The sequence below is a fragment of the Pelodiscus sinensis genome, chromosome 7 (assembly GCF_052426305.1).
Source record: "Pelodiscus sinensis isolate ZL-2025 chromosome 7, ASM5242630v1, whole genome shotgun sequence".
NCBI lineage: Eukaryota > Metazoa > Chordata > Testudines > Trionychidae > Pelodiscus > Pelodiscus sinensis.
The window spans coordinates 48,803,949-48,828,522 of record NC_143058.1 but is presented as its reverse complement, the minus strand read 5'-3'; the positions used below and the strand labels follow the sequence as shown (position 1 = coordinate 48,828,522).

Below are 24,574 nucleotides of genomic sequence, written 5' to 3'. Positions count from 1 at the left end.
CTGAGAGGAGAGCTCTTTTCCACCTGCATAGAGCATCTTCAGTAGTAGCACTACAGCAACGTGGCTATATTGGTACAGTGATTCAAGTGTAGACTAGCTCTCTGTCGCTGCAAAACCCAGCCTGAACCAGTATATGCAACCCAATGTGTGGAACCTCTCTGGAGATGTTTATAATCCCAGGGGTAATCACACCCCTTCTTAGTTCTGGAAGGAGCAGTGGTAACCATCTCCTATGAAGCAGAAAGCAATCATGCAGAAACCATTCAAAAATGTAATATAAGGGTTCCCCAAAGATACTGTGTGGTGTTGCAGTGTCTATGACGGTAGTTCCTGTTCCTAATAGCTCTGATGCAGCTAAATGGAACACAGGCTTCTTTAGGCTAAGTATTCAGACCTGTAAAGGCTTCTGAAGGCCCAGTCTTCATGTGTGCAGCACACAAGGCAGGTTTGAGCATTGGGGAGAGCAAAGATCAAGGCAGAGGGAGCAGTGACTAGGGATGTCTGTCAACATAACAGACTACAGATTAACCCGGCTCCCCATCTGAGACTTTTATAACTGTCTGTGGTGTGCGTTGGCGGTGCAACAGTTCTGAAGTCTCTGTGGGGTTCTGAGATTGCAGTAGCCCCTATTGACTGGTTCTGCTGATATTATGCAGCTGCAGAGAGAACTCTGCTCCCAGTGCTCAGGTACAACACATTTACTCAGACTGGGTGCATAGACCAGGATATGCCCCTATAAGCAAGTGCATAGGTGGTATCACAGGCTTCTGTGTGTAGCAGCTACTATTAAAGAAGTGGTTAGAATCTGGCCCATGGAACACACACAATCTTTCTTGTCCCTATTCTGTGATGTAATCAGTGTAAATACTGGTTATAAGTACACAATGTCCCACATCTGGGGGACCTAATTTTAGTTATGGCTAGAGCACAGTCTGTATTAAACTATGTACCCAGATATGGTTGTCACAGCATGTTTTCATAGAATCATAGGACTGGAAGGGACCTCAAGAGGTCATCGAGTCCAGCCCCCCGCCCTCAAGGCAGGACCAAGCTCCGTCTACACCATCCCTGACAGATGTCTATCTAACCTGTTCTTAAATATCTCCAGAGAGGGAGATTCCACCACCTCCCTTGGCAATTTATTCCAATATTTGACCACCCTGACAGTTAGGAATTTTTTCCTAATATCCAATCTAAACCTCCCTTGCTGTACTTTAAGCCCATTATTCCTTGTCCTGTCCTCAGAAACCAAGAGGAACAAATTTTCTCCTTCCTCCTTGTGACACCCTTTCAGATATTTGAAAACCGCTATCATGTCCCCCCTTAATCTTCTTTTTTCCAAACTAAACAAGCCCAGTTCATGAAGCCTGGCTTCATAGGTCATGTTCTCTAAACCTTTAATCATTCTTGTTGCTCTTCTCTGTACCCTTTCCAATTTCTCCACATCTTTCTTGAAATGTGGCGCCCAGAACTGGACACAGTACTCCAGCTGAGGCCTAACTAGTGCAGAGTAGAGCAGCAGAATGACTTCACGAGTTTTGCTTACAACACACCTGTTGATACAACCTAGAATCATATTTGCTTTTTTTGCAACAGCATTACACTGTTGACTCATATTCAACTTGTGGTCCACTATGACCCCTAGATCCCTTTCCGCCATGCTCCTTCCTAGACAGTCGCTTCCCATCTTGTATGTATGGAACTGATTGTTCCTTCCTAAGTGGAGCACTTTGCATTTCTCTTTATTAAACCTCATCCTGTTTACCTCTGACCATTTCTCTAACTTGCTAAGGTCATTTTGAATTATGTCCCTATCCTCCAAAGAAGTTGCAACCCCACCCAGTTTGGTATCATCTGCAAACTTAATAAGCGTACTCTCTATCCCAATATCTACATCATTGATTAAGATATTGAACAGTACGGGTCCCAAAACAGACCCTTGAGGAACTCCACTTGTTATCCCTTTCCAGCAGGATTTAGAACCGTTAACAACAACTCTCTGACTACGGTTATCCAGCCAATTATGCACCCACCTTATCGTGGCCCTATCTAAGTTATATTTGCCTAGTTTATCAATAAGAATATCATGCGAGACCGTATCAAATGCCTTACTAAAGTCTAGGTATATGACATCCACCGCTTCTCCCTTATCCACAAGGCTCGTTATCCTATCAAAGAAAGTTATCAGATTAGTTTGGCATGACTTGTTCTTCACAAACCCATGCTGGCTATTCCCTATCACTTTATTACCTTCCAAGTGTTTGCATATGATTTCCTTAATTACCTGCTCCATTATCTTCCCTGGGACAGACGTTAAACTGACCGGTCTGTAGTTTCCTGGGTTGTTCTTATTCCCCTTTTTATAGATGGGCACAATATTTGCCCTTTTCCAGTCTTCTGGAATCTCCCCTGTCTGCCATGATTTTTCAAAAATCATAGCTAAAGGCTCAGATACCTCCTCTATCAGCTCCGTGAGTATCCTGGGATGCATTTCATCAGGACCTGGTGACTTGCTGACATCTAACTTTCCTAAGTGATTTTTAACTTGTTCTTTGTGTATCCTATCTTCTAAACTTACCCTCTCTCTGCTTGTATTCACTATGTTAGGCACACCTCCAGACTTCTCGGTGAAGACCGAAACAAAGAAGTCATTGAGCATCTCCACCATTTCCAAGTTTCCTGTTACTGCTTCTCCCTCCTCACTAAGCAGTGGGCCTACCCTGTCCTTGGTCTTCCTCTTGCTTTTAATGTATTTATAAAAGGTCTTCTTGTTTCCCTTTATGCCTGTAGCTAGTTTGATCTCAATTTGTGCCTTTGCCTTTCTAATCTTGCCCCTGCATTCCCGTGTTGCTTGCCTATATTCATCCTTTGTTATTTGTCCTAGTTTCCATTTTTTATATGACTCCTTTTTTTATTTTGAGATCATGCAAGATCTCCTTGTTAAGCCAAGCTGGTCTTTTGCCATATTTTCTATCTTTCCTACACAGCGGAATTGTTTGCTTTTGGGCCCTTAACAATGTCCCTTTGAAATACTTCCAACTCTCCTCAGTTGTTTTTCCCTTCAGTCTTGCTTCCCATGGGACCTTACCTACAAGTTCTCTGAGCTTATCAAAATCTGCCTTCCTGAAATCCATTACCTCAATTGTGCTGGTCTCCCTTCTACCTTTCCTTAAGATCATGAACTCTATTATTTCATGATCACTGTCCCCTATACTGTCTTCCACTTTCAAGTTCTCAACTAGTTCCTCCCTATTTGTTAAAACCAAATCCAGAACAGCTTCTCCTCTGGTAGCTTTTTCAACCTTCTGAAACAGAAAGTTGTCTCCAATGCAATCCAGAAACTTATTGGATAGCCTGTGCCCCGCTGTGTTAGTTTCCCAACATATGTCTGGATAGTTGAAGTCCCCCATCACCACCAAATCTTGGGCTTTGGATAGTTTTGTTAATTGTTTAAAAAAGGCCTCATCCACCTCTTCCACCTGGCTAGGTGGCCTATAGTAGACTCCTAGCATGATATCACCCTCGTTTTTTACCCCTTTTAGCTTAACCCAGAGACTCTCTACACAGCTATCTCCTACGTTCATCTCCACTTCAGTCCAAGTGTGTACATTTTTAATATACAAGGCAACCCCTCCTCCCTTTTTCCCTGTCTGTCCTTCCTGAGCAAGCCGTACCCTTCCATACCAACATTCCAATTGTGCGTCCCATCCCACCAGATTTCTGTAATACCAGGTTTCTGTAATGTTTTATCTTAACAGTAATTAAATAAGAGTATAATCTATGCATATAACACTCATGGTACATCTTTTACTACATTGAAAAGAATGCTAAAGTCAATCAGAAAATTACAAGTAAGGATACCTGTATAACCTTAATTTGCCTCCCTTGTGTTTTATGATACAGTCTTTCACTGCATGATCACATGCGATTTTTTCCCATAGGACCCTGAATGAATAACTATTTGATATTTCTTTGTATCTTAATCATTTAATGTGTGACCCAGTCCATTATTTACTATGCACTAACAGAACTATTAATTTGCTCATTGGGTTTTCTATAGTGCTCTCATCATAGCACCTTAGTACTTTACAAACACCAATTAATTATCTTCTCAACAGTCCTGTGAGATGAAGTCGCATGTCTTATTCCCATATTACATCTGAGGAACTGAGGTACAAAGCACTGGCTACACACAGAATTCTGTGATACCACCTATGCCCCTGCAGGAGGGGCATATCCTGATCCATGTACCCAGCCTGAGTTAAAAGACAAAATTGTCAAGAGCATCAATTAATTTTGTGTTCCCAGTTTGCAAAGCCTAGCACCTGATGTTTCAGAACACTTATGTGTCACAATACCTACGCTCAGAACAGAGCTCCTATTGAGCTTAGTTGCAGTTCTCAGTGCTCAGCACTCCTGTAAATCCAACTTCAGGTGCTTGGGGGTGCCCAACCTTGATAAACTCCCAGTGCCCACCTGTGCAAGTTTTGGATTTGTAGTGGTCAATTGCAGAAGAACTCTTTATGTGTTAGTTTAGGGGCGGTGAGGCCTGCATTCTTTCCCCCCTCTCCCTTTTCCCTACTACTGATGAGCCAGAAGCAAGTCTTTGGGAACATACGCCATTTAATATAAGCATTGTTGCCAGTATACCAAGAATGAACTGTAGATAAGGGCAAGAATGCATAAACAATTCTGTTTACCCTAACGTACTGATCACGTAAACAGGGCCAAAGAACAAGAAGATCCAGATCAGAACCAGATTGATAACTAACAGCTAAGCCCTACATCAGCACTAATGAGTAACCCCTGAAAATTTCCAAACTGCCAAACAAGGCAGGAAAACTGTATTTAAGGCTGCCTCAGAGCCTAGCAAATCAGACTTCACCGATGGGCTTTGGGTACCGGCGCCTCGGAAGCTAAGACAACCTCCCACTTTGTCCGCAGCCTACCCGGGGTCCCAGGCTTGCAGGGAGGGACGTTAGATATGCCGCTTCTTTGTTATATTGTTCTTCCATTTATGGGGCACAGCTGTTAGCTGTCAGGAAATAAAACTGTTTGTGTTTGACATATACCTGTCCAGCGTGTTTTGTACTTTGAGAACCCAGTGTCGGACCTTAGACTTACTCTGGCTGGCTACAGGGTTACAGGACTTGACCAGCATTACACAGGAGCACTGTGGCAGAGGCAGAGACTCAGTCCAGTGCTTCAAGGTGGCAACTAGCTGCTTTTACTATGAGGCTATCCTTTCTCTTCCCACAATCTCCTCTCTCATTCACTATACACCTTCCTAATTCTGCAATAAAGGAAACTGGGGTTTGACATCCATCATCCCCATTCACTACTGCCCTCCGATTCTTCTCCAGAACCATGTTCACCCTGTGCACTGAATAAAGCAGGAGTCTAGTGGGGGGGGGGGAAGGAGGAAAGAAGGATATAATTAAAGACTGTACCATAATGCATACCTCTCTAGGGGCTGAATTAAAATTGCTACTCCATAAATATAATGGAAAAATACGGCCCTTGACCAGTTACCAAATTCTTGGAGTGCCCCCCCCCCTCTAAAAATTATTGCCCACACCTCAGCTAATCTATGACTGCTTCATAGAAGTGGAACATAGTTAAAGGACAAAATGAAAGAGAAATTGTCAAGATAAGTTCTATAATGTTTAGTGCAGACAGCACCTTGACCATGATAAGTTGTTGCCTAGTATGTTGTTGTTGTTGATCTGACTTGGGAGGAGCAAGAAGTTTTGTTCTGCCTGTGTGAACTGGAGTTGGTCCGTGCAGTGTCCCAGTACATCTGTGGGATTCTGTAAGTTTGTATTACAACTAATGGCAGCAGCTTAAAGATGGCAAAAGAGATGAGAAGAAATTTGCCAGTCATGCAGATGAGACTGAAATCTATGAGTTACCTGACAGACTTTGAGCTCTGTGTCAACAAGTGGACTACAGAGTCAGGAACATAGTACTGAGCAGTGTTCTTGGATGGTAATGCCAAAGCATTTTACCATCAGCTTCCCTGTGCAGATCAAGGATCTTCTAGACAGTTACACAAATAGTTGTATAACCATTAGGAAGGGAGACGAGCCCTTTTGAAATGCTAGAAGGAATGTCAAGCCAGGAATAGCAGGAAAGGGAAGCCCTGTGTAATTATTTGTGTACATTAAAGAGAATATTCCATAGGTCTTTCTGTGAGCCACCATCTCAGGAGGTGGCTCATGTGAAGCAGAACCTGTTGTGCCACATCTAGAGCTAGGAGTACAGAGAGGGGGCAATGGCCAATAACAAGTTACGAGAGAATCAGATGTGAAATGTCAGTTGATAAATGGTTCAGAAAGGGAACCTCGTAACCTGCCACTGAGAGAAGATAAATGGATAAATCACATTATACACAGAATTCAAAATGTGGGTGCAGAAAGTGGGGTTTCCTTAAATATATCAGCTGTTAGTTTCAAAGTCCAGGTGTGAGCTATTCACAAATGTCTTCTGGCTCATATGAGTGGGTCCTAAGCAATGTGGAGAAAAAGGCCATGTGGCATGGAATAGCACAAGCAGAAAAAAAAGCCAAATGAGAAGCTGCTAACTTACTAGGATCACCACTCGCAGTTATTGGAATGGTCCATGTGATGGACCTGCTCAGTATCTGGTGGTTGTTTGTTGGACTCAGGATCAGAAATAAGCCTGATCCATGGAGAACATCTAAGGCTGTGTCTAAACTACATCCCTTTCTCAAAAAAAGGATGTAAATTAGACACCTTGAAACTGCAAATGAAGCTGGGATTTAAATGTCCCGTGCCTCATTTGCATAATGGCGGCGGCAGTTTTTTTTAAAATGGGGCTTTTTGATAGAAAAACGGCAGTTTAGAAGGGGATCTTTTGAAAATAAAACCCTTTTTTGAAAGATCCTGTAAGCCTTATTTTTTAAATCAGGACTTCATTTGCAATTTCAAAGTGTCTAATTATATCCCTTTTTTGAGAAAAGGGATATAGTCTAGACACACCCTAGTGCTATAAAGAAAGAAAAATTGTTCTGTGGAGATTGATAGCTGTGAAGCAGTCCAATGAGTAAAATAGCTAGGGGTTAACTTGACAGAAGCAGCAATGGAAGGCAACAAAAAGAAGCAATTAAAACACCTGGCAATGTATTCTCCAGGTATAATGGAGAATTTGGGAAACATGAACAGGTGTGTGATGCTGGTAGAAAAAGTGTCAGCTGATGCCTACATCCTTGACATGAACTGAGAACTGACAAATGCATAGCTGGAAACCAGTCCAGCTCACCTCTATGGTAGTATTGTTCAAGATAGGTATTAAACTATTAAGAATGTGTTTAGTGTTTAGAGTCTATCAAATGATTTTAAGTGGCTCCATGCATTAATTCTACTTGTAATGTGACTTGTCTATACTCCTCTCTAAGGTAATATGCAAACATAAAATGATACAAAAAGCCAGAAGTCACCCTTTTGTAGTGAATTGAGAACTGGGGCACAGATTTACAGAAAGACATGAGAGGTCAGCAAGTATTTCAGAAGGATGCAGAAGAGGATTTGGGAGTACCACAAGAGATTTCTGAGACTCATAAAGGGAGATTGCCAAGGTGTTTTCAGGACCTCAGCACACTGCCATCTTCAACAGACTGTCCATAGAAGTTAGGCTGACCTAGAGGATATGAATTCTGTACTATGAATGAAGAGTCCATGACTGAATATGGGACTCAAATAAGGAGATCAACATGGAAAACTGTGTGGATGGCAGACTACTGGATCCTTAAGAGTTATTGTTTAGATTATGTAACCGAGGGTGGCTGTAATGTTAATATAGACAGCAATGCCACCGTTCATATTCTATATCTTAGTTGTTCAGATGTGGGCAGAGGGAGGAGAGAGATTAGCAAGAAGTTCAGTCTTGCCTGTGCACGCTGAAGTTCATACTTGCCATGTTCCAGTAAATCTCTGTGATTCTATAAGAGAGTATTACACTATCTTATATGAGAGAAGAAAATTTTGAAAGTTAACACCACTTGGATTATTTAAATATCAAAGAGCTTTTTTAAAATATTCCTTAATTTACTTTTAACCATTTATACTCTTCCTTTCAAACATTTTCATATTTTACTCTTTTGGACAATGAAACAAATCTGGCATGCAGTTATCCCTTGCTTGTTAATAACATGTTTTAAACTATTTAGCCCATTAGATTTTGTGAAAAGCCTTTGAAAGGGGCCGACACTAAATATTCACCTTGCCTGTCTAAAGTCATCAAAAAAGTTGTTAGTATTTGGAGCTCTCCTTTAAGGAGTTGCGGCTGACATAAAATCAAGATGAGTATACATAGAATCTTAGAAACCATAGAATCATAGGACCTTGAGAGGTCATTTAGTCCAGCTCCCTACATGGAAGGACAAAAATATAGCTAGACATGTGCATGGGCTTACCTCATATATAGAAGTTTTGAACACTTGGTGTTTTAAACCATGCCTGCTCTTTCAACTAGTACTTAAATATGGCACGATGTTAAATAAGTACAGAGACCATGAATATCAAGAGTTCATTTAATTCTTATTACACTACATTAGATGGAGAGCTGATCCAGAATGTTAGCAAAATCTCATGCTAGGTAAATAATAAATGCTACCCTTCCTGGAAAATTGCTGTGTAGGAGACCATTTTATGTCTGTCTGAAAAGAAAATATATAATATTCCCATCTGTTAGTACTTATCTTCCCATCAGCTTTTTAAAACCAGTAATATTGAAATAGCTACTCTGAAAACAGATTGTATTTGTTAAAAATATTCATATTTAATAACCGTTCTCCCCACTTTTCCTGCACTCTCCCTCTCCTTCCCCAGCCATTCTCAAACACACAGTATTGCTACGTCTACTCATAATGGAGACAAAATGCTCATTACTGCACTACAGCATGTTAAAAAAAACCTAAATCATCAAAATGATTGATAATGGGCATTGTTGCCTCAAGCTTCTTCACATGAAAGTAGTGTTTACCCAACAAATTGCTTTGCACTAATATACTTAAAGACATTTAAACATGTAATTCAGATTCTGGTGGGTAAATATTAGGATTCCTGATTGACTTGGTAAGCTTGATAGCTGAGACCAGGGCACGCTTGTGGTATCTGTTACCCACATAGACAAGGATATTTTAATGTCATCCATTCCACACCTGAGGTGCTGGATCCCCTTCCCAAAATTGTCTGCATGAGGTTGTACCTAGGATTTTGATTAATCTCCGTTCAAATTTACTGTATTAACATGAAGGTGGAAAATCACCAAGACAAGTTCAGCCTAGGGTTTTCCTGGTTCCTTCCAGAGTAAGTACAGACACAGATTCCCAGAAGCAAAAAGCTTGACAGGGGAAAGTGGCACAAAGAAGCCACCACTTCCTTCTCTCTTTACCCAGGGCAGATGGGGCTGTGCTGACTCCTCATATTGCCTGTCAACAGGCTCCACCAACCAGGATCACCATAATTCTAAACTGCTCCACATCCCTGTCGTAGCAGCTTATATTTGGTAGGCAGCCAGCAATCAAAACTTTTGGGGTGAGGTGGAAAGATTGCTGACAGATGTTTTACAGAAGGAAACATAAATAATCACTAGGGTGACCATATTTCCCAATACTGAATATGGGACACCTGGTAAAATTACTTGGATTCACGCAAGTCCAATGGCAATCAATTATACAAATGTTCCAATTAACATCAAGTTGACTGAGTCCCTGTTAAAACGAAATATTGTTAATAGAAGTAATAGCCTTATCTTTAAGGCTTGAGAGTTCACACAGGGATGGGGTGACCTGCTCCCCCCCCAAACAGGGAGAGGTTACCCCCCATACACACACACCTATACATCTCTATCACATTGGAGGGATTGTGACTGAGTGACTGACCCAATCCTCCCTGTCTGGCATTCTCCTCACTCCACAGCTGTCTGGGCCCCCTGAATGGACTCGCCTCTCCAGGTACCTGGCATTACATCTTCTTGGGGCAACATGTGGGAGGGGGGGAGCACATAGTGTCACATGCCCCCACTGCCCGGATTCCTGCCAAGGTTCACACGGGAATATGACCAGCAGTAGCCTTTTGTCACTGAATATTGGGGAGGGAACAGGAGCTGCTTCGAGCTTCTGGGAAGCAGGAGAGGGGAAAGGATGACATGGCCCATGTCTTTGCAGAGATCTTTTCATTACCCCCTTCTCGCTGTCCTCCAACCCATATATGTCTAAAAGCAGCTTGTCCCTTCCTTTCCGCACAGTATCAAAAGGAGGCTAACATCTCCAGGCTACTGCAGCCCACCGAAATAACCCAGCTCTCTCCTGTTGCCTGGCTACAGCACAGACAGGAGGAATAAGCCCTAAGGATGTTTTGTGCACTAGAGTCCAGGACTGTGACTGGGGGGGCTTCAGTGAACCTGGACAGAAGGGTGGCTGAGCAGAGGAGGTGCCTAAGCAGTGGAGCAGCCCTGAGCTCCCTGGGAGAAGGGAGGGGGGGCAAGCATGGGTGAAGAGGGTACAAAGCCCTTATCTTACTTTTTGACTGGTTGTTTGGCTGGGCTTGGGCTGCAGGCTGTCTTGTCAAACACTAGGGGAGGGATTTGTATTAGCTGCTGAACATGAATTTGGGCCAAATTCTGCAATATAAAAATAAAGGTTTATTTCAGGCTTATTCACAACACACAAACAGGAAATGTACATTCTGTCATTACATGTCCCTTGACTAATGGCCACGTAACACCATGGAGGTTTCTGCGCATGATTCCAAGAATTAGAAGGATTCTTCTTTTTCTTTTAATTCTTTAATATTATTCCAGTAAATGTAGTGCACAGGAAAAATGTTGGAGTGAGAGTCCTGGAGACTTACCATCCTCTAAGCAGCACTTAGATGAAGAGCTTTGCAGTACAGAGACAATCCTCCTGAGAGTCTGCCAAGAAGATATGATCATAAACCAGTAATAATCCTCTATTCACAGAATGGGTACTGCATAGGCAACAGCACTGCAAGCTTCTCGCACACTGCCCTTCCACTCTGTCCTCCACATGAAACTCTTTTGACCAGTTCCACAGGGAATGGGTGGTTTATTCTCTTGCCCATTTCATCTTTGATCCTGTGTTACGGGCCGGCTACTACTAATTAGTGCCAGAGTGAAGCTTTACCACCACAAGAAAAGCAAAATGTCCTAGGCTAAATTTGTTATCCAAGATGAGTGAAATTCAACTCATTCATCCCTTTATAGGTTTGGATGAAACTGACACTATTTCTAACTTGTGTAGCGAGTGTGCACACACACATTGAGAACTCCTATCTTGTTGATAGGTTGTTTAGGCAGCTTGAACCGGCTGCTCTGATGTAATGAAAGTAATTCAGTTCCTCTTGGATCTAAACAGAATTCTAAAGTAATGCAACTGTACATTTAAAAATGCATTTAAAATTAGCTTTGCACTCCAGTGCTGCTTTGATATATTGGAATGATTTCTCACGTGGGCCATAGAAAGCTTAAAGCAAAGCAGCTCCCTTGGCTGTGGAGCCAGGAAGGAACTTGTCGTCTCTCTTCTATTAGCAGTATATGTTGTTTGACAAATATCTCATTGGCTGTGGAAAATAGCAGAGCTGTTGTCAGTACGTGAGGCCCTTTCACCTCACCGGACAGTGTGCTGCTTTAATAGTAGAACAATAACAACCCAATCCTACTCCCACTGAGTTATGTAGGAAAAGGTCCTGTTGATTTTGAACTCCAAACTATTGTATTATACTTTACTGGGATGGCATTTTAAAATCACTGTGGGCATGTCTACCATGGGGTTGACTCCCCTTATTTCTAAATAACAAGCGGAGCGTCTACACCTGTTATTTTGAAACAATAGACTTATTTTGAAATAATAACTCCTGCTTGTGAAGAGGAATAAGCTTATTTCAAAATAGTTATTTTGGGAGTTATTATTTCGAAATAATCTAGTAGTGTAGAGAGAGCCAGTGAGACCAGGCCAGCTGTGATTTCAGAATAGTTTGAGATTCAATATCTAGGTCTGTTTTTGAAGGAACATAAATGCTAGATTCTATCTTTGCTCTGTCTGTGAAATGTAATGAATAATAACTAGAACAGCTGGCATAAGAAACGAATTGGCAGATGAAAATATATTTATTGAATGCATAAATTGTTCTGTCTAAAGTGAGAAGCAGATCATAGCCAAGTGTGCCCATTTACCTATTGGCAAAAATTGTCCATTAGTATTCAGCAGGCAAAAGCTGAGGAACACATTTATTAAAATAATTAGCAGCATTAAAAAGAAATAAACACAAAATGAATTTAACTGCCAATTTTACAAGCATTATATAACACCGGCAAAGTGACTACATTAACAATGCAAGCTTGTCTTCAGTATGTTTAATCTTTTACTATGAATGCCATGGACGTCTGAAATTAACCTAAAGACCCACATTGGTAACTTGGCTGGTATGTGAGTAGCTGGATTACAGCTGTACTTCTCTTGTGTGTATAAATAGCTATGACAAGTGGAAATTTACTTGTGATCCATGCAGTGCTCCATATAGAACTGAGCATTCTCTGTAAAAGGGACTGGGCCCAGTGGTCAGTTAGATGCTTCTCCGTGGGGGTGGACAGAGGATACCACAGCCCAGTAAAGAGACAGGAAAAAGTGAAAGCAGGGAGGGAGTTCCCTAGGAAAGGTTTGCAGAATCCCTTAAAGATAGGGAGGCAAACTAATCTGGCTGACGAAAAGACCTGTGGAAGGGGAAGTGATGTTTCCTATGGCTAGCGCTGAGGTGGTATGGCAGGCAGGCAGGCAACCAAAAGGGAGGAAAAAAAACCCTTCAAGATTAACAGTCTGGGAAGACCTCCAGAGCTGAAAGCCCAGTAAGGCATAGCTTTGTAAGAGTGGGAAAGGGACTCCACAGGGCCCAAGTAGGAGTGAATCCTTTGCAGAGCATTATTTTAGATTTTGGAGTTTTAGATTAACATGGTGCCCAAGTGGTGTAGAAGATTTTGTGTTCTCTGTTCTTAATTTATCGGACATTATTGCTTTGGACTTTTAGGATGCTATTGTGCCAATGAAACAAGCCCAGAAGGGCGGTACTGTTATGAGAGTGTTATGAATTTCGGGAGCTTTAAACTCGAGAGTGAGGTAGGACCAGACAGCTGCGCCCTGGATGGCTGCATGAGGTGCCCTGGAGGGCCTGACTTAGTTACATATGAGACAGGGTTGGGCAGCCATACAACCTGCTATCTACTTCTCCCAAGGGTAAAGCATTTTCACAGCCCTTTTTTCTGGGATTGCTTGGCTCAAGGCTTGGCCTCCACAGCCTGCAAGCCTGCCCTGTTCATTTAGGGGCTGGAAGCAGCGAAGCCAGTGGCCAGGAACGCAGGCCTGGTGAGATGAGGGGATGCAGCCCCAGTTGGGGTTGGCACAGTGTGGGGGGTGCAGCCCCGGTTGGGGCTGGAGGCAGCAGGGCTAGCAACCAAGAGCCAGGGCTAGAGTCAACAGGGCCAGGACCTGGGTGGCCTGGTGCCGAGGTGGGGGGGGGTGTACCGCGGCCAGGGCTTGAGGCAGCGGGGCGGCCCCTGGCCAGGGCTGGTACAGTGTGTGTGGTGGGGGTCTGGATGCAGTGGAGCAGGCAGTACAGAGCACAGCCCCAGCCGGGAGCAGAGTCCTACACTTGGTAGGGAGCCTTGACCTCCCCTTGTCCAGCAGATTCTGTGGTTCAGGATCACTCAGGTCCCAAGGGTTCCAGACAAGGGAGGTGCGACCTGTACTGAACATCAAAAATTTTCATTTGGAAATGCTTTTGTGATGTCTCATGGGAGTAGCAGTTCGGGTGCCTTGTGTCCTCAATTTTCCCCATGGGCTGGGTTCCCTGGCTGAATTATATCTCTAATGATGAATGATAGGCCATTCTCCATTGTTGAACTTCTATGATGCATCATGGGCAATGTAGTTGAGGGAACCTGATTGTCCCCTTCATTTTCATTTTTATTCTATTTAATTTTCAGTGTGTATGACAACAACAAAAACGAGTGAAAATTAATGGAAATATATTAATCATTTTACTGCATAGATATTGGGGTGCACAGAAGAACAAGGGGGAAGAATATTCAGTAGATTAATGCATTTGTAACCCCCAAGGAGATTCCCTAGATTCCTGGGGCTCTGTCTGCTGGCAGCTCAGGGACAGGCACACTGAGTTTGCCTTGGCTCCCCCTCCCTACCAGGGTCAGAGTCTGCCTGGCAACCCATAGGGAGTGAGATGCTCCTCCCAGAGAGTTCAGGAAGGAGGGGCCTTTGTTGGAGGGGCTGGAGCCAGTGGCGGAAGGGGAAGGCTGGCTGTGTGGTTGCTAGTAAACCCCAGGCCTGCATGCAGGGTTTCCCCCTGAGAACTAGCCTCTAGGGACCTGAAAGCAAGATCCCTCAGCTGGGTTTTATTTCTCCACTGTTGATTCCCAGTTTGTGGAGTTTGCCAGGAGGCTTCCCCAGGCTGAGTTGGCTCTCTGGTTCCCTGGGTGGGACCAGTCACCGCATGGTCAGCTCTGCTCTGTCTGCTGGTTTGAGGCTGCTGTGTAGGAGGTTATAGTTTGAATTTTGGTGCAGTTGTGTGGCCTGCACCTTGAGCCTTGCACCCCTTTGTGGTGAGGGGAAATCCTGGGACCAAAGCAGCCTGATTCCTGCCCGAAGAGGATCCCTGCCAGAAGAAAGTAGCCCCTCTGCAGTGACTGAGTCATCTCTGAACCTGAGCCTCATTCAAGGAGTGTGTGAGTGCACCATCTTTTAGTTAGCAAGTCAGGGAATTTGTTTGGAGATTTTATTACCTGCTGCATATTAAACCTTTGGAGGGATTTACCACCTTCTCCCGCTTGAGTCCTTTGGGCTGTACTGGACCCAGTCAGCCCCACTGCTAAACCACTGCAGAGAAGAATTTTGTGGTCATAAGTCATCAAGGGCCCCAACAAAGTACGCATACCAACGGGACACTGACCTTACAGTTGCTGGGCACTGGTGAACCTAAAAATAGTGTTTTACCCTGTTATGTTATATTTGTCTCCTGTTTAATATACTTGTGTTTATTATAGTGTATGTGTTTGTGTTATTTTCTGGAAGTCTCCAACTATCTGGCAAGTACGTGGGGATTCCCCTGGGTTAGAATTTTCCACCCAAGCTGCCTGGTGACTCTGCCTGGAAGGAGTGAGGGGGGTAGAGGCACGGCCAAATAAATCCATAGGAAAAAATAAAGTTGAGTGGATGGCGGGATCCAGAAGAACCCAGACCTACCCATCAAAACCTGTAAGCAGACTGGCATTAAAGAAGGTAACCAGGTGGAGAAGGGGGCACTACACATTGATTAATGGAATTCAATGTGGTTTGCTGCAGAATTAAAACAGAATTCAAAACATAACGCCACCTCCAGTTTGAGAAAACTGCATCTCTAATCCCCCAAAAAGCCTTTTCAACAGAATAAACCATTTACTGTTGCAGACTTAGAACTGTTAGTCTTTAAATATTTACATTTCATCATTGGGTCACACCATTTGTAGCATTTACATTCAACAATATCCCTTTCTCCTGTTCGTGTATTTATAAAACTCTTGAATACTTCCCTGTGTTCTGAATCATATTCTAATATAGATTTTCATTTTCTTCCCATTTTATTGTGTCAGATTCTTTTTGTGTCAAACTGTTAACACTTTGAAACGTTTAGGTGATGGGCATAAGATTTTTCAGCACATTCAGATGGGCATGCACTTCAGACCTTGTGTGCATACCTGTTTGTTTAGTTTAACTTCTAGACTAATATGTAGCCTTGTTTCTGCTCATCATCTGATGAAGTGAGTTTTGCTCACAAAAGCTCATGATTCTATATATTTTTGTTGGCCTGTAAGACTACGTCTATACTGCACCCTTCTTCCGCAAAAGCTTACGCAAATGAAGCGCGAAGTAGCATATCGCTGTGCTTCATTTGCATTATTAATTAGGGGCCATTTTTGTGAAAGAAGGAGCTGTGTTTTTTTGCAAAAAGGAGCCGTCTACACAGCTCCTTCTTGTGCAAAAATGGCCCTTAATTAATTATGCAGATGAAGCGCGCCAATATGCTACTCAGTGCTTCATTTGCTTAAGCGTTTGCAGAAGAAGGGTGCAGAATAGACGTAGCCTACGGTGACACAGGACTATTTCTTGTTTTAATAGGCAGCTTTGCATATACAGGCAGTCCCCGACTTACGTGGATCCGACTTACGTTGGATCCCTAGATACGAACGGGGTGAGGCAACTCCCGCACATGCACAGCAGCATTCCCGGGGCTCGCTCACCTGGGTCCTAGGATCCTCCTTCTCCTCGGGCCGGCTCCGACTGGGGTCCCGCAGAGCTGCCGGGCAGAGGAAAAGTGCCTCCCCACGCCCGCTGCCCCCCCCCAGCCCCCTGCCAGCAACAGGCTGCCCCCTCCCCTGAGCAACAGGCTGCCGAACAGCAGACAAAAGCAGCCTCTCTGCCCCTCCTCCCCTCTGTACATGCCGGGCTCCCGGAGCGCAGCAGCGTCCCCGGGGCTCGCTCACCTGGGTCCTAGAATCCACCTCCTCCTCCTCTTCGGCCGGCTCCAACTGGCCTCTGCCTGCAGCAGCTGGCCACAGGGACAGGGATCCCGCAGAGCTGCCGGGCAGAGGAAAAGTGCCTCCCCACGCCCGCTGCCCCCCCACCCCCCTGCCAGCAACAGGCTGCCCCCTCCCCTGAGCAACAGGCTGCCGAACAGCAGACAAAAGCAACCTCTCCGCCCCTCCTCCCCCTATACATGCTGGGCTCCCTGGGCAAACAAAGACTCCACCAAAACAAAGAAAGTGCTGGCCTCATTGTGTTAGCAAAAAAAGGACCCTCCTCCTAGAACCCTGGGTGGTGTGTGGAAATAAAGCTATTAGCTCAAAACATGGTGCAGAGCTGTTTGGTATTTGATGAGTTACTCCTTTAGTCCTGAGTTTGTCACAGGGACAGAAATAGATGTGAAATCTTCTGAACAGGGGAACAGACAGCAAAACAAATATTAGAGGGGAGTTAACCTTTCCCTATGCTATCCAAAACTAAAAAAAATGTTTGGCTAGAGTTTCCCCTACAATATGTACCAGTTCCGACTTACATACAAATTCAACTTAAGAACAAACCTACAGTCCCTATCTTGTACGTAACCCGGGGACTGCCTGTATACAACAGACTAAAGAATTATCATAATACTTATATTTCATGCAGTGTGTTGTATTTTCCTAAAAAAACAAGTTATTTTTAATATAGTTTGATAACAAGTAGAGTGAAAAAAATAGCCTTTTTTTAAAACCCAAGATTTTTTTCCCAGTAAAAATCAGTTTATACTGAAAACAAAAAGGGGTTGAACAACGGAGGAGAAAGAAGTCAAGATATCCAGGTACAAGTCTCACGAGGCACAATGGCAGCAATTTAAAATCTAAATATTTTGGATTTTTGGTGGTCAGTTTTTCAACAAAAGTCAGCAAGCTGACACGTCTCATGAAAAATTTCATTTTGTAAAAACCCAATTTTCCATAAAAATGTTCTGACAGAAAATGTTTATCCCACACTATATATATCCTGACGTAACTCTGCCCTTGTGAGTGCTCGTGTTGCGGCCTGGGGGATGAGAACAGGAACTTTCTCTACAGACCTTGGTCATGAGAACTCTCAAAGCCCGATCAGTAAGAGCAGAGGGGATGATTGCCTGCATAGCAACAGACCTGATGGGAAGATGCTCTGTAGAAACGCCAGTGGGAGGGCAGAAAGAAATCACTTTGTTCTCAGATAATTAAAGCATTTACCCCCCACATGCTTGAACGTTGAAAGGGCTCAGTAGTAAAGAAAGAATATGGAGTTAAAATATCTCAGAGGGGTAGCCATTTTAGTCTGTAACTTTAATAACGAGTAGTCCTGTATCACCTTAGAGATTAACCAAAATATACAGAATCATGAGCTTTCATGAGTACAATCCACTTCATCAGATGAAATGGAGTGGAAATAGCAGAAACCAAGAGAATCATTTATATAACAGAAGAAAAAGTACCTGGCAATTGTAAGACCCATGTTAATGGAGTTGTAACTTCCATCATTCACACACGTCCTCTTCTTTAGTACACTGGCCACTCAGTTCCACAAGTTTTTGGCCTGGAGCTATTCTTCTTTCTTTAGACTTGAAGAACCAAGCCAACTTTTCTTCTCTGTCCTGCATCTGTGGCATTCTGGGATTAAACACTCAGAGCTTATATTTTAGACAGAATAGAACATTTAGGCATTAGAGTATCTCCTTGATTTTGTGCAGATTGTGCATATGCTTTGGCAAATTGAATACTGCATAGACAACATTATTTATATAGCTATGCTGCTATAAAAAGATAATGTAGGAAATAATGATGCAAGCCAATAAAAGAAAAACAAAGCACTTAAAAAACACACTCTGAAGATTGTTTTACAAGATGAATTTTCTTTTAAAGTTTGCATGAGCTTTGGTAATGGCTCATTAAGCCTGACCATTAACATCCGTTTGATAAAGCTGGTTTCTAAATTTCATTTAATCATAGAGCCTTAATATCTCTGTGGTGTAAAAGTTATCACACACCCCAGTAAGTGCTTCTCTTTTTAGGACTAATTATAATGGTACTTAACACTTACTGAATATAGAACTTGACAAACATTAACTAATTAGTCTGAACATCACTCCAGTTAGGTTGGTAACTAAACATTAATAAAATGAAGAGAAAGGAAGTATTAGTATGACTAGGTTAAATCCTCAAGGCCTTTCTCCATTTTTACTCCAGGTCTGATTCTGATCTTATACCTTTGTCATTAAGGAGCCACTCCTTTCATGTCAGTGGCATTACACCAGTGGTAAAATTGGAAAAAAAAGATGATTTGTTCAGTGGCATGGAAGGAGTCATTTTCAGAGCCAAGATTAGAATGCAGGGTTCCGAGTACTATGTTATCATTCAGGAGACAAAATGGGGAATGTAAATAGTTCTTTAAAAGATTTACTTTTTGTATGTCCTTTAGATGGGTTTGCCACTATAAGGCTAGCAAAAACACTGCTGAGAACTTAAAGTTAATTACCACACTTACCTATGTACTACACAATATTTGTTCAATAATATATTTCTTGGATATATTCCTTTCTTTAATAATTTTATTTTTGCAGTATCAGACTGTAGTAGTTCTTATTTTGGATACTGAGTAAAAAAATACTAATCTTTTATTTATTCTGTCTTGTGCTGAAGTAAATTAAATTATTTGTTTTTGTTTAAAATGTTTCGAGTCAGGCATAATGGTTCCACTGTGCACTGGAGTGTTTCCCAAAGCCCTGCTTTCAGTGAGGAGAGATTAACACCTGATTCAGACTCTATTACATTCACAGAGTGTGTGGGTAGCATCCAGGGAGGATCTGGAGCATCTGATCCTGTGCTTAGCACAATAATGAATTAGTTTTCTATTATTTCTGATTCGAAATTCAATCTCTGTCATGAGAATTTCAAGTTTTCTTATCTTCTATTTTTATTAGTCTGTGTCATGAGCATGAGTTATCAGAGATTTTAATTTGCCTTGTAGAGATTCCTCTTCTCATTATACATTCTTGTGATAGTACATGTAATAACAGCAGAAATTGGCACTTTATTAATCTATTCTCATGATAAAGGCCCAAGATGAAAAACACGTATAGTACAAACAATCAATTCTCTAGACACTCTGAAGATTTTAATATGAACAAGAAAAGACACAGAAGTTATCCTATCTTATGGCAAAGGGCATGAAACATTCTGGGCTCATTCTTGTGATAACCTGAACATTTTAATTATGTGGTTCATCTTGAGAACTATACCAGGCAGAACTGGAAATCCTGGCATGTAAGCTGTGGCCTGTCTTAGACAATGTAAATATAGTTTTAATCTAATTAGCCCCTGGCTTTGAGATATTTGTGAATTAATTATATTTGAGTTGTATCCTATATCGTTAGGGCTTTAATTTGGGTTTGTTTTACTGACCTCCAGCACTGCAGGGAGGTTGCATTGCTATGGCTGTATGATATTCTAACAAATGAAGACCCAAAACACATGAGTATTTACTAGCTGCAGGAATGATTTACATTTAAGTAGCAGAGCATATCTGAATGTAAATTTTAAGTGTGGAATGATGGATCCCCTTTGCATTGTCACCAACATTTTATGGAATTGTGTGAGAGCGTCAAAATCCAGAACTGAATTCAACAGGTAAGTTTTTGATACCAACTCTAGAAATGGCCACACACCATTTTTAAAATACTTTATGTTGAAAATATGCCAATAATAGGATAGTTGTGGGTAACTGAAAAGATAATCCTATTGAAAATGTATCCCAAAGTAATATCATTGTGTTATTTGCAATTCTGATTAGATATAACACATTTGTTTGTCTTTCCGTCCCCTGCCCGCATACAGTCTTTGGAAGATCAAGTATGGAATCTGTTACATGAAGCAGACAAGACTGCCGAGGAGAACAAAGAGCAAAGCCAGGTGTATGATGCTATGGCACAGACTCTGGGGGATGCCTGGGATGCCCTCATCATTATGCTGCAGAAGCGAAGAGCACTTCTGAAACTTACTGCAGTATTTTTTGAAAATGCTCTGGAGGTTTGTATTTAAAATGAAATGCTGCTTAATTTGAAACAAATCCCAATCCCTCCAAGAGTGTGTTGCATTCTATATCTACTGATGCAAAGGGCTAATTAATTTTTAAAAATCCCAGTTGCATTTCTGTTTTTGAGTATTCCAGAAGAAAAATGAGCAGAACATTTAGAATGAATATCTGTAAAAATGTGATATCTCTTCCTAATGTTTTACTTAAAAAAGAACTAATAATGAAAAATAACAATGAAAAATTAGTCTGTACCTACATATAAATGAATATAAACAATCAGTACAGGTATATAGGGGCAAAATTAGAAAGGCAAAGGCACAAAATGAGCTCAAACTAGCTAGAGATATAAAGGGTAATAAGAAAACATTCTACAAAAAGAAGCAAGAGGAAGACCAAGGACAGGGTAGGCCCATTACTAAATGAAGAGGGCAAAACGATAACAGAGAATGTGGAAATGGAGAAAGTGCTTAATGACTTATTTGTTTTGGTTTTCACCTGGAAGGTTGGTGGCAAATATTTTGGATGATAGGATGAAAATTCAAAATGATCTGGACAAACTGGAGAAATGAGCTGAGAAAATTAGCACAACATACATCTCCGCTTAGAAAGGAACAATCACTTTCACATATACAAAATGGGAAATGACTGTTTAGGAGGGAGTATTGCAGAAAGGCATCGAGGGGTCATAGTGGACCACAAACTAAATATGAATCATCAGTATGACACCCTTGCAAAAAAAAACCAAACATCATTCTGGGATGTATTTACTGGAATGTTGTAAGAAAGACATGAGAAATAATTCTTCTGCTGTACTCTGCCCTGATTAGGCCTCAGTTGGAGTATTATGTCCAGTCCTGGGTGTCACGTTTCAGGAAAGATGTGGACACATTGAAAAAGGTCCAGAAAAGAGCAACAAAAATTATTAAAAGTCTAGAAAACATGACCTAAGAGGGAAGATTGAAAGAATTAGGTTTGTTTAATTAGGAAAAGAGAAGACTGAAAGGGGAAATAACTTTCAAGTATAAAGATTGGTACAAGGAGGAGAGAGAAAAAATATTCTCCATAACCTCTGAGGATAGGACAAGAAGCAATGGCTTAAACTTCAGCAAGAAAGATTTTGGTTGGACATTAGGAAAAACTTTGTAATAGTCAGGGTGGTTAACCACTGGAACAAATTGCCTAGCGAGGTTATAGAATCTCCATCACTAGAGTGTTTAAAAGCAGATGTTAGACAAATAACTGTCAGGATGGTGCTTGGCCTTGCCATGTGTGCAGTGGACTGGACTTGATGACCCCTTGAAGTTCCTTCCAGTTCTAGTATTCGATACTGCACTGAACATGGACATGTACAAATAGATCTTTTTCATTATCTAAGATTCAGTTTATTTAATTCTTTGAGGGCCAAATTCCTAAACACAGGACTCAAGGCTGGGTATTAAAATGTGGGCATAGTTCTCACAGTGGTGCTTGCAAATAAGGCAGTTGCCTGTCTAGCCATCCAAGTGACGACAAATATAAGAACCATATGCACAAAGCTTGTACAGTGGCACAAAACCAGAAAGATAGGAATCTAGCAACATTTCTCCCAGTCTTATCTCTCTCCCAGCCTGCTCATGCCATCCCATCATCCCACCGCTCTTCACGTCTTCACACAGGAAGCTCATGGAGGTTGGGACTCCAAACCATGACAGTATGTGCACTCCCTGCGCAGCCCACTAAATCTATCATTTGACTTCACATTTACAGAGGAGTGGGGTGGATTTGCACCAGAAGTTGAGCGCCCAGTGACGTGGCGCTCTCTAGTCTTTGTTTCACAAGACGATGCATGGGAGGACAAGTGTTGTTCTAATCCACCGTCTGGGACTTCAGATCCTGGGACTGACTGTACTATCCCGATGCTTAATAGAAATTAGAAAAGTAGGAGGGCTGAGGTAAACGTTGCAGATTCCCAATAGAATTCACAAACCATTCCAGCAACCAGGGATCAGCCAGATGCAGACATGCCTGGGCCAAATCCTAAATCAAGAAGCCAAGAGGAGATTGTTAAGGAGTCACTATGGTTACTCCCCAGTATAAGACTGGTTGAGCTGCCTTTTAAGCTGTTCTTTGCCAGGGGAACAATATAAAGCAGTTGGAACTGGACCAGTGGTCTGGCCCATTCTGTTGAGTCTAGACTAAGTTAGATACCTGTGTAAATTGTCCTATAGATTTAAATAAAAATACACAGAAATTTACTTTTGAAATTCTTTTCTTTTAATTAAATTCTGTGAAATCTTTGCTTTACTATTATAAAGCACAAACATTATTGCAAGGATATTCTTTAATGAAACTCAAATCTCAAATGTTGAAGCATAATGGAATAATTGTGTAGCATACAGATCATGAGGAAAAGGAGTTTAAACAAGCAAAAGGAGAGAGCTTGATTTTCATCTTGTTTGTTAATTTCATCATAGGTTTCAATATACTTGATGACACTGAAGTCCAAGTGTGCACTTCAATCATTTGGTCTTCCTTAATTTGGCAATCCAGTTACTAGAGATGGCACAAAGCTGCAAAATTCAAGTCTAAATTTCGAGCAACCCAGGGTTTGAAGTGGTAAGGTCTGAGGTGCAGGTCACACTTATAAGGCTAGAAATCACCTGTAGACTTCAGATTCTGGACTGGGTTTGGATCCAAAGTTTCAGGGCATTCGAAGCCAGGGTGTGGTAATGAAAAACTTTTATTATACTGAAGGAGCAGTATGACACAAGGAATAGAAGATATAATTAATCAAAAGAATAACTTGATATAAGCTGTAATGTTAACTCATTGTCACAAATCTTTGCTAATATATAGTTATGGTTGACCAGCAGTGCCCTTCCAGAACATCAAAAGCACTATACAGACTTAAAGTACACATCAGCACTTTCTATGGCTTGTCAGTTTGGCTTGAGCCACATTGTCATTTCAAATTTTACCTTGAATATCTTCTTAAATCAGTGAGATCTGTCTTGTAGCTTCCTGTAGCTGAGATCAGTCCTAAGCAGGTGATACCTATTTAGTAATTTTCAGAACAGTCTAAGAAAGCAGGTGTATTTTAGAGAACTTAAAAATCAGCTGTTAAGCAGTAAGCTAATCTTAATGATAATTGTGCTATGGCCTCACTCACTGTAATTTGTTTTTTAATGTTTTGCCATAACAGTGGATTTAAAATCAATTTTTATTTTCAGAAAGTCAGACTGAAGATTGTATCTGCCTTCAACATTATTCCTAGAGATGCTTGGAATTTAGATTTTAATATGGCAGAGAGAATTTGGAAGGGAACCTGAATAAAATGTGAATGTGAGAGGGAAAACTTTATTCAATTGTTAATACGGGAATTTTAGAACAATCTTTAAAATTCAGAGGATCATTTAAGAGCACTTTATCAATGAACTTGAAGGCAGATAAACCAGGGGAGAAAATCCATATAAAAGACAAACTGTAATTTTACACAGTTACATTGGAAAACATCCAGTAAGACAAGGGTTTGATTCAAATCAGAACCTCGTGAAAACAGAGGCCCCACAGCAGCCTTCAAAAATTTGTACTAGAAAGTTGTAGTTGATTGTCACTAGAAATATTTGATACCCTTCCCCACTAATCTGAGCGTTTGTTCCAAAAGGCGTAGGTTGACATCCTGTATTTTAAGCATTACTGCATTGCGTTTTTTCTCTTTGTATTCCTATTGCAGTTTGCTATTAAAATTGACCAAGTGGAGGACTTCCTTCAGAATGCCCAGGAGTTCGAGAACACTGAGTCTTTGAAAGAGCTCCTTTATCAGCATGAGCATCACGCAAAAGGTAAGGAAAGGATTCTTTTCTTTGGCCAATAGTACACACTTGCATAGTTAGTGGTTTGACGTTCTAGGCTTTGAGAGAGATTTCT

General features: G+C 41.7%; 1 protein-coding gene across 1 annotated transcript in view; it reads left to right on the top strand.

Moving 5' to 3' along the window:
• The window catches only part of CCDC141 (coiled-coil domain containing 141), a 164,080-nt gene that overhangs the window by 12,723 nt on the left and 126,783 nt on the right, over positions 1 to 24,574 (top strand). The window contains 2 exon segments of the mRNA XM_089779783.1: positions 20,470 to 20,661; positions 24,381 to 24,489. Coding sequence (XP_089635909.1) covers positions 20,470 to 20,661; positions 24,381 to 24,489 — 301 coding nt within the window.